The 12,085-nt window shown below is 27.6% G+C and overlaps 1 protein-coding gene across 1 annotated transcript; it reads right to left on the bottom strand.

The window, feature by feature from the left end:
- Positions 1–2,124: 2,124 nt before the first annotated feature.
- On the bottom strand, positions 2,125–2,802 carry LOC140878046 (probable pectinesterase/pectinesterase inhibitor 17). Its single transcript, XM_073281646.1, has one exon. It carries the CDS (start codon positions 2,800–2,802, stop codon positions 2,125–2,127), a length of 678 nt encoding a protein of 225 aa, XP_073137747.1.
- Between the last annotated feature and the right edge of the window lie 9,283 nt (positions 2,803–12,085).

Here is a 12,085-nt window from a genome sequence, read left to right as displayed (position 1 = left end):
AAAGGCACTGCAGTTCAAATAAAAGATGTCACAAGAACATAAGTGCGCGCAATGCATAAGAAGCAAGGAAAATTAAAAATAAAAGAGAATGTCTAATACAAGTAATAGAAAATAATAACACAAGAATGTAGATTAGAGAGAACATAAATGATTTATATATACTCTTGCAAATAATTATTTTCAGCATAAAAATAAAAGAAAAAAAGTCTTACCACAAACGAATCAAAGATTTGAGATATAAAACTACAAGTAATTGACGGAGACAAATTATTATTGTAGATGATGAGAAATTAATTTTTTTTATATAAAGAATAAAAAATGGATAGCGAACAAAAAATCCTGAAATAAAGAAAAGTTGTTATATAAAGGAATAAAAAACGATGTAATTTAATTTAAGATTTAGAATGCATTCTCTACATTATTTTTTTTCTCATAATCGGTTGATAAAATAATTTTTCAACACCATATATTATATTTTTTTCTTAAATATCATTTATCAAATATATCATGTTATCAAATTATATATTTTTCTCAGGTTGCATTTACTTTAAATGATGAGATTGAGCAATGATAGACTAAATTATGATTCTTAAGGTAATTTGATAGGATATAGAGTGATTATGGATAAATAATAATATGTTTAGTTGGATGGATTAAATTTTTTTTCCACTCTCTCACCTTATAAATATTTATAATCCCATGAAAAATTTAGGACTAAAAATCATTTGTGAATCCTATCATTAACGTGCCGAAAGATTTATATCTATTTTCAATTTTGCAAGTAAACATAGGATTAATCGTTATTAATTATGTAATCTTTCATTTATCAAGGCAAGTAAACGCAACCCAGTGTCTAATTTATATAAAATTATTATATTCATTACAACCATTATTTGCTAACAACAATAAATCAATTAGGTTTGTAACATATAAAATCTTTAAACAAAGATTGTTTGCGCTCATTATTTTATAATACACATTGTACATAATATATTAAATTAAATTTCACTATTTACTAAAATACTATGCAAATTATTAATTAACTGAACGACGCTTATTTTTTCTCATCTCAACTGATTTATTTAACGTTTATCGATAATAAAAGATGTTTTTATATGCATCGCATATGACTTTTATTAATAATAAAAAGATAAAAAAAATTACTTTTTATTCAAAAAAATTAACCAAACAAGCAATTGTAGTTTGAATAAAAAAAAATTAGAAGAATTTTGGGATAATTTCTTAACTTAGGGCGTATATATCTCAATGTAACACTTTATGTACACATAATATTGTCGTTTTGGAATGACGGCGAATTTTCAAAAATGCCAAAAATACTCCTCTCAAATTATAAAAAATTGTTCCATTTTTATTCATATTCAATAAAAAAAAAAACCATTTTTTTTATTTGAATCTCTTTATAATTAGCATAATTCTATTTTCAACTTTTTAAAAACTATTAAAACATTTATATATCTTTATTTAAAATCAATGGATATATAAATGAGAAACAAATCATATATAATTTAAGAATATCATTCGATTAAATCCTTGCAAATTAATCCATGGCAAAAAAATATCTCATTCTACCAAATATATATACTTGCAAATATATCTCCCAAGCATATGGCTGGTCATTTCATTCTTTTCTTTTAATATATAATTCAAGAATCTCATTCTATCAAATATTCAAATGTACTTGCAAATTAATACTGAATTCATAGATCAACCAATTGTCCAATTCCATGGCAAAAAAATCACATTCTACCAAATATACTTGCAAATATATCTCCGAAGCATATGGCTGGTCATTCCATTCTCTTCTCTTAATATATAATTTAAGAATCTCATTCTATCAAATATTCAAACATACTTGCAAATTAATATTGAATTCAAAGATCAACCAATTCCATGGCAAAAAATCTCATTCTACCAAACATATACTTGCAAATCTGCCACTTCACCGGGGCATAGCTGGTCATTTCAATCTCTTTTTTTCATACAACGCAGAGTTCCCAAACAAACATGAACATCTAATCAAATTACATATAATCATAACCGTAAGAATCTTAACAACATCAAATTAAGGAATACATTAATCTTCTAAACTATAAAAATCTTTTGCTAGAGATCAAGGTTACAAGGAATTCCTGTCGAAGGAATCCACTCACTTCCATTTAAGAAGGCCCTTGCAGTAAACTTTTTTGCATCCGTATAACTGATGTTCCTGTGCGTCCATCCTACTCTATGGCTCGTATTTGCCCCAGGCCCGTCGTTTGCATTCTCTGCGTAATATAGTTTGTCCAAGCTGTGCCCTGGCCACTCCAACCAGCCGCTTGGATCAATCAGTTCACCCAAGTAACTCTGCATGATCACTGTCGTGGAGTAGTTCCTCCACGGCCTCCCGAGATACGTCCTCACAACGTTCAACATCGGCTGCAGATCTGGTGCAGCATCAATCGTGCAATTTTGAAGCACGATGCCTGAAACATCTTTTACTGATTCTCTTTTTTGGGCTGTGATGGTATTCGACTGCCCTTGTCGAGGTCTGCGGGCATAGACACTGCAATTTTGAAAGAGGGCGCTTGCATCACCAAAGATAAAATCCACGGTGCCATAAATGATGCACTCCCTGAAAAATTGGATCCCTTTTTTGACGTACAGTGTATCTTGGTAACCAGAAAATCGACATTTGTAAAAGGCTGAATATTTTCCTTCATTTGCCATCGCCACCGACTGGTTCATGTTAACACCAGCTGTGTTTTCGAATGTAACTTCTTTGGCCACAAATCCATCGGCCATGATCCCTGAAATATAAATTAAAATGTAAACCAGCATCTCGTTAATAATGGTGTTCAATTGAAATGGTCACTCCTACCTTTAGCAAATATAAACCGATTTACTAGTCTGTATGGGAGGGAAAAACACATACTGGTCAAGAAAAATTTTGGAAGACATATTATCATCTACTTACTAACTGTTGCTGTTCGAAAAGTGTTGTAGCCCATGTTTTTTGCAGTTTGGCCTTGGAGGCAAACAGTGCCTGAGTAGAGTTAGATCTTCTCATAACTCAGAAACAATACCAGAATGTTGTACAAATATACACACCAAATTCTTACAATTTGTTTTTTGCAGTTTGGCCTCCGGCTATGATCAAGAACCGTTTTTGTGTCTAAGAAGTTGAGCTTCAGAAATTCGGAAATGAAGTTGATGAGAGTGCAAGTGATGATCTCAATTATTTTTCAGCTCCAAATGACTGTCCTATACAAAAGTTTAAACACCTACATATGTTTTTGGACTATAGTTAATTGTATTTTCTTGTTTAAGTGGTAAATACTATATAGAGATCATAGTCAACTTATGGAAAATGGTGTGTTGATAGAAAATTAAAAATTTTAGTAAGCATTCCATTGAATTTGTGTACACATTGTTTTTTTTTGGGCACATGTAGTCAATTTTCTTACTACTTCAAGGGGTGTAACCAAAACGTAATATTTATTTAATTCATATGGTATTTTATTTTTCCTCTAAGGTTTAATTACATTTATTTTAACACATATATAACTTTTTTTGATAGGGAAAGATTCTTACTAAGAAGAATTTTAATTTTAATCCTCAATTAAGTTTATGATGAGAACGATCGAGGTGCACGAATGAGATAAAATGGAAGAGAGTTTGTTCATAATAATTCTTTTGTAAGAATTGCATATAATTTTTTTTTTTTTTTTAAATGAAAACGAAGTGGTCAAGCGTCAATTTTCATAGATGCATTTTTAAATAATGAAAAACAAAAACGTTCGAATACCGGAAAAACTTAGGATTTAGAAATATAAATCTAAAATGATCTTCTCCATCTATAAAATCGCTCTTCAATAATTTCTTTTCCGATGTAATGTTAATGTAATTTTGAATTTTGTCATTATTTACCAAACAAATCAGTTTAAATTTTTTTTCGTAGAAAAATTACTAAAGTTGAGAGTATGATAAAATAATATTTTATAGCCTAACATTTGATTCATAACATCATTTTTACCCACTTTTCTGTTTCGATGTGTTAGTCCATTTTGATCATAAAGCGAAAAAATATGCATCCCTATGCAATTAATAAACGAAGAAAATTTAATATAGCTAATTTTTTGTGAAGCCTTTATCTTAATCCCATAATTTCCCTTCACCTTTTACTTTAATCCCTATTTTTAAAAAAAAAAAATTTGACATTTACAAAATAAAGAATTCATTATTAAGAATTTTAGAACAAATTATACACAATACGTAATATTCATATAATTATGTTACTGATATAAAGTGTGTGCATAATGACTATAGTATTAAGATTCGAACATTGAGAGCAGATATAAAAAATGAAATATAGGTGCCGGAAGATAGCTCTCGTCCAGAGATAGAGATTTCCAAAGCTACATTTACTTTTGAAAACCGATCACCGATGATGGAGATACGGCGCCGTCCGATATTTTCCAAAACATGATTTTATTAAATACGTGATTAAATTATTTGATTTAATTATTTTAAATACCAAAAATTTAAAATAATTATCTCTAATTAATTTTAAATAAAATATAATTACCATGCACGGACCTTACACAATCCATTGACCGTACGTATGTTCACTTTTGCAATGCTAATTACTAAAACATTTGAGTACTGAGAAAAAAATAAACCGAAACGCAGCTCTTTCAAACGAATTAGAAATCGTTTTTAATTAATTACCTGGTTAATTATTTGCAGTCCGTATGCTCTAAATAATGTTGATCATATAATGAGAGCCTCAGAATTCCTCGTCAGTTTCTTCTACAATATATAATTGACAAGAAGTTGGACATTGTTATGAAGTACTGTGATTATATCGAAGATCATATATATTGCACAAATCATAGAACAATATTGGTACGTAAAAATAAACTCAAGAGAATCCTTACGATTTTTGCCGCAGATTCGACCTCGGAATTTAAAGCAAGAACTACCACACGGTTGTTACGAGTTACGATCTTATAAGAATTTCAGCTTGAAAGTTTATGGAGCTAGCTAGCTAGTGTGTAAGTGATAGGCATTGTTACGTTGTCCGGCCACATTTATATATAAGCTTGAAATTTCGTTGTTTATCATTTTAACAAATTACAAAAATGATTATACATACAATTATAGTTAATTCCTATTTTCATGTTTAAGATGGATAAAGACAATGACTAAGTTTATATAGAAATGAGAATATATAGCCATATGATAATATATTAAATATGCTTGTAATTTCCCAATAGTTATTTCTCATCATATAATGGCCGGGATTTGGAATTTTTCGTCATGGCTATCTGCATGCATATCATCTCCTTGCGATATTTACAAGTTTCCACGAAATAATTTTTTTTTTCTTACGTACCATTATGAGAAATAGAATGTTAATGGATAATATCAAATTTTAGTGAGTCTTCTATATAAATTTGTGTAGGTTTTTGTAACAACAAGCCTCCTAGTTCACATGTTTCTACAAGTTTTTGTTGGCTTACCACCATGCACTAGGAAAAAATGAAAAATTAATAGAACATATCAAATTTTAGGTAATATTTTATTAAAAAAAATTTGTAGCCAATTTTTCTCTAAGTTGAGGAGGTGTATCCAAAAAAATATTTAATTCTTTAAATAAGATTATTTTTATATAAAAAGTGAGAGATTTGTTGCCAAAATTAACAAATAATTTAGACTTTGGCTATAAATGTCTCAAAAAAAATTAAGGACACGCCATAGCAAATTAGCAATGGACCACGGACATAAGCATGTCCAGACCACATATATATTAATTTTAAAATATTAATTTTTTTATAAATATGTCTCTAAAGTATAATGATTAACACATTTTCATTACATATATAAAATCAGTTTTTCCCCAAATATTCGTGCGTTATTGGTGATTTGTCGTCCCAAGTATGTCATTTGAAAATTTTCTTTGAGGTCAATGAGACAGTTGGAATTGTATACATATTTCAGGTTAATCGTCTTTATTTCAAGCGTATGATTTCGTATCATTGGAATTTTTTCTTCATAATTGTGAGTCTTTTCTTTTCTTTTCTTTTGTTTGGGAAGGAAAAAATAGATATATTTTGGGTATTATTGTATATCATTTGTTCAATAACTATGTTTGGCTATGCCTTTCTTTCATCTCGATTTTTGATAAGTCATCATTGCAAGTAAGAGGGGAAAAAGGTTAATAGAAACAAGGATAATTTTTCAAATTCTATGAATACATTGTACTTTATAGATAGTTCAATGCATGAAGGAAAACTATTTTTAGAAACAAATAAAACAATGGGTATGCCGATTACATATAATTGGAATTCATTCTTTATTTTGGGTTAATGGATTTAAATTATATTAACTATGGCTAGTGAATAGTGATGTTCCTGGGATTTCACAAGTCCAAACTAGACTAATAACATTTCTCAAAATCTCGAATCTCATTCCACACTCGTTCTAAGAAGATATCGACTCGAAGTTTTCTCAACCTAAATTCTTCCGTCTCGGTTGACATCTAGATAGGGACGAGAATAAAACCTCTTCCCGACCTGAGTTAATATTATTAATATTTATTTTTAATAACTTTAACATATTGGATTACATGTTATTATCCACCCCATACAAAATTAATTTTGGATTTATTTCATGTAATTATTTATTGTTAAAATGATTGAATATTAAAATGCGAAATGAAATTTAATTCTTGTGTATATTTTTTTACGATATTTATAATTTAATTAATTCATCTTTATAATTATTTTATTATAACCTATTTAGAATAAGATATGCAATTTGAACTTCATATATTTACAAAATTTATCTGGTAATTTGCATATAATTTTATTTCAAACATTTTAATATTAATTATCTGGTGTACAGTTGATGTTCTTCTCGATAAAAATATAAAAATAAAAAAATTATATGTTACTGAAAAACTTTGATATGAAATTGGATTATACATGAACATCACATTTCTTGACGAATTTATCTGATCTTAGTTCATTTGAAATGATATCTTGAATTCGAAATCCAGTCACAAGTCACAACGCCCCTCAAATTTCTTTTCTTTTTTTTAAAAAACAAAACAAAAAAAACTTATTAGGTGTGGTGAGAAAAAGATGGGATGGCTTCATAGTTATCCAAAATTTTATGCGTAGCAATTAAAGTAGGAAACATACTTAAGTTTACAATAAAAACTTGGTGGTGTCTACATCTCAATATTGTAAATTCATCAGAATTTTATTAACACAGTGAGTAATGACCATTAATAGCTGGTTTAGTCTTTTTGCTTGTGTAGGGCAAAAGTCTATATTAGTAAAATAAATTATAAAGTATATTCAAAAAGCATTATTAGCACCGAAATGGGAAAGGGCATGTGCCATTACCAATATTTATGCATGTTCACATCATCACATGCATAGGATGATGGTGAATATATTTTCATTTTCCTACTTTTTTACCATTATATCTCATTTACCAGCTTTCATCGATCTTTTTCCTTATTTTTCATGTTTTTTTTTTTTCATATAGTATAATTGCATTTTTTCAGTGACTGCAATAATTCCTTTTGTCAAGTACGTATATTATAATTTATTTTCCAAAGATTTCTTCTTGTCTTCGATCCTCCAGTGCTTGATAATCATAATTAATCTTGAATTTAATCAAGTTAGCAAATTTCGAGTCACTCAAGCTTGACATTCTTCAACATTGAGCTTAAACTTTAGTTATATACCTTTTCCCCAATAGAATATATACACAGTGACAGGGGCGGATCTAGGATTTCGCCTTTGGGATGGCCGCTACAAAATATAGACAAAGATTAAAAGAAAAGATAAAAATTACATAAATTTAAAATTCATCAATCATTTTATTCTATCTATTATGGTTAGTTAAAAAATATGGAAATATATATGAATAAAATTAAATGTACTTCTTTATGTAGTGTAAAGAGAAATTTTGAAGAAAAAAAAAATTTGTGTCATCACTATAAAGTGCTCAAATATTATACAAAACTAGGATAATCGTACACATGCACTGCGTGTGTACAAAATAATATAATATATTTGGTATATATATATATATATTATATTTTTATTTTTCAATAATTTTTAGCATTTTTATTTTCATTTCTAAAATAATATAAAAGAAATTTAAAATTTATTTATCATTTTATTCTGGTTATGATGGTTAGTTGAGAGAAATATGAAAATATATATAAATAAAATCAAATTTACTTATCTATATTATGTATTAAGCAAGTGCACTTTAATTAGTTGGTCTCTTGATATACTCAACCTCATAATTACAAATTTTTATTTTATATAATTTTAGAGGAAGAGTTTGAAAGATTTAAATAAATAAATAATTTAAATCATTTATTATAAGCTACTCTCTTTCCCAATATTAAATTCATTTCTTTTGACGTCACAGCATGTTTTTTTTCTTTTTCATATAAGCAATTTGGAATGATTTTGTCATTATTTACCAAACAAATAAGTTTATTTATTTGATTTTTTTTAGAAAAATGACTAAATTTGGGAGTATGATAAAATAATATTTTATAGCCTAGCATTTTATTCATAAATCATAACGTCATTTTTACACTCGTTTTGGTTTCGATGCGTTAGCCGTTAGTCCATTTTGATCATAAAGTGAAAAAATATATATATTTATACTATTAATAAACAAATAAACTTTAATATAGCTAACTTTGGTGAAGCCTTTTTCTTAATCCCAATAATTTTCGTCCATTGCGGCTACATAGTCGGTGTTGGGTAAGGGAATCGAATTCCTAATCTCTGACAAAGATTATACGTAGAGTCTCACTCCACCAATTTGAACGCACATTAGAGACTGCATAGACATTTTTATTTTCACCATACGTGACAAAATTCTATTTAAAATTAGGGGTGATTCGGTACGGTATACCGCGATATTCAACGAATATCGCATACCGTACCGAAAATTTCGGTACCAAAGATACCGTACCAAAAATTTCATGTCGATATACCGAAATTTCGGTATGACATAAATCCATACCGATACCGTATCGAAATTTTCAGTATATGTATCGGTATGATACCGTGTATATCATTTTTTTAAATTGTTTTTTTAAAAAAAAATGTCGGTATACGCGGTATCATACCGATATCGTGTTTTTTCGGTATACCAAAATACCAAAAATTTGAAAATCCTAAATTCGGTATGGTATTAGACCGTACCGAAATTTATAGTATATCAAAATTTTCGATATATACGGTTTTTTTCGATACGGTATAGGCGGTATGACGGCATTTCGGTATTTTTCTCCGACCCCTACTTAAAATCCATATTATTATTCATCACTGAATGAGTTAGAGAGTCCTCGAGAAATTTTCAATGGTTTCAAATTCCCAATTATGTATAGGATTCCAAATCCAATTATAACATCTCTCATCAACTCCAAATAAAATAGTAAGTTTAGAAATCTGATTAGGTGTGGCGACAAAAGAATGGATAGTTTTATATTTATCCAAATTTTATGTGTAACTAACTAGGAAACATACTGTGAAAAACCAATTTCATTTGAATTTTATTAACGAAATGAGTAGTGACACCTAATAGCAGGTTTAATCTTTTTTTCTTATGCATGGCTAAGTTTATACCAGTAAAATAAATAAAATATATTCAAAAATCATTAGCACTAAAATGGGAAAAGAGCATGTGGCGCGCACATGCATATTTTGTATAGTGGAGAAATTGCATATATCACCCCTGTGAAATCGCATGTTTGCTGATAATCCCCTATGAAAGTTTTTTGAGCTAGAAGCCCCTTATGATTCTAAATCTGTAGCATACACCCCCTTCTGGCTAAAAAATGACTAAAATGTCCTTAATGTTATAATACAATTTAATATTAAAATATATTTCGTGTATGACAAATATTATGATAAAATAATTATATATAATTTTAATAGTTATTTAAATAAAATTTGATTATTTTACTCAATTAAATATAGAATTATAAAACAAAATTAATTTAATTATTTATTTAAGTAAGGGTATTTTTGTCAATTTTTAACTGGAAATGGTGTGTATACTACAAATTTTGAATCACAGGGGGTTATTAGCTTAAAAAAATTCCATATGGAGTTATTTGCAAACTCGAAATTTCACAGGGGTGATATATGCAATTTCCTCTTTGTATAGTATTTCATTTTTCTACGTTTTTACCAATGCATCTCATTTAATTTACCTTTCGCTGATCTTTTTCCTCATTTTCATGTTTTATCCAAGAACTTGCATTTTATGCTCCATGATCTAAAATTGTCGTGCTTTGTTTATTTATTTATTTATTTTATTGAAAACGTAGAGTTGAGATTTTATTTTCTTTTCTTTTTTAAGGAAATAGATTTTATATATATATATATATATATATATAATTCAAACGACTAAGTCCCCGTTTGGTTACAAAAGTCAGATTAATGTTTGGATGATCAAATAAGTGTTTAAAAAAGTATTTTTTTAAATAAATAAAAAAATCTTTTTCAAAAGAAAAAAATTATAGCTTAAAAAAATACTTATTTTAAAAAATCTTTGCAAAATTCAAACGGGCTATATGTTTGAAGTGTCTAAGTCTGAAGTGACTACGACTCAAGTTCAAGATACAAGTATAACAACTTTGTCCCAACTCATTAATAAATTTTATGTGCAACCAAAACTAGGCAACATGCTACGTAACGAAAAGAGAAAAAGTGAAATTAAAAAATCGATTAGTTTGTTTTTAAATAAGGGATTCTAACATTTATTTTTTATTAGAATTACTGTTGTAGAGCAATATTAGCGTCCTTCCAGCAAAAGATAATACAAAATATGAATTTTAAAAACTCACGAAACTGTTTTTTTTTTTTAAAGTCTACTCAATATTTTTAGTTATCAAAACATTCTTTTTGTAAAGTGCATATATTTATTTTCATTTATTCATACCACTATGATGTCTTCAAAAATTTCATATGAAATAAATTACCTCGAACCGGTAATCAACGGACTAATTTCTTTAATAAACAGAGCCGAATGATCTTAAAATATTTCTGTGTATCAAAGAAAACAAGCTCAAGTCAGTATATGATTCAATAGAAATAGTATAAAAATTGCTAGAGATATAAAACATGTAAAAGACGTGTAAATACATAAATAAGATATGTATGGAAAAAGTTGTGAGACGTTACGAAAAAAGTACAATCTCACCTTAATAAGAGTTAGATATATCTTATTTATAGGAAGAGAGTCTCGGTCCATGTAGAATTAAAATGTATAATACAACTAGATTTATGCATATCCATGCAATATTATGATATATCTCTAAAATATAAATAAAGATATGACAGGATTTTTATCATATCATCACACTGCAAGAAAAATTCAGACCGTAGCTAAAATCATTGCTAAATAATTTAGCCATGGTTTATGAAACAGTTTTGGTAAAAAAATAAATAAATAAATAAAAGACTACTATATCAACCGGTAGGGATGTAAAACCAAGTCGTTCGTGAGCTATTCGAAACTCAATTCTCCAAAAGTTCATTGGAGTTAGTTTAATGAACCTCGCTAAGATAAACGAATTAAGCTCAATATTTACGATGTCTATCACGTTAATAAGTTTGTTAGTAAGGACGTGACTCTTGAATTTTGAGTCAGCTCCTAGATTTTTTTTAATTTTTTTTTTGATATTTGATTTATAAATTTTACATGGTTATTTATGACAAATATATAAAAATATATTTATTAGAATAAAACTACAAATTATAATATTATTATTATATTTTTCTCTAAATTTTAATTAAAATTTTTTTAATGAATTTATAAAATATTTAAATTTATAATTTATATTTTTTTATTTTATTAAAATGGAGGGGTTGGTACGTTGGTATGGTCAACCTCTTTACTTTTACCATTTGATATATATTTAATTATCAAAATGTCATTGTATTTTGTCCAATTATAACTATTAATTTAAGAAAATACCATTTTTATAAAATTAATTTATTTATATACAAAAAACATTTTTTTAAAATTATTC

This window comes from Henckelia pumila, chromosome 2 (genome assembly GCF_033568475.1).
Source record: "Henckelia pumila isolate YLH828 chromosome 2, ASM3356847v2, whole genome shotgun sequence".
NCBI classification, from domain to species: Eukaryota; Viridiplantae; Streptophyta; class Magnoliopsida; order Lamiales; family Gesneriaceae; genus Henckelia; species Henckelia pumila.
The sequence above is the reverse complement of the archived record's forward strand: the minus strand, read 5'-3'. Positions and strand labels throughout refer to the sequence as shown.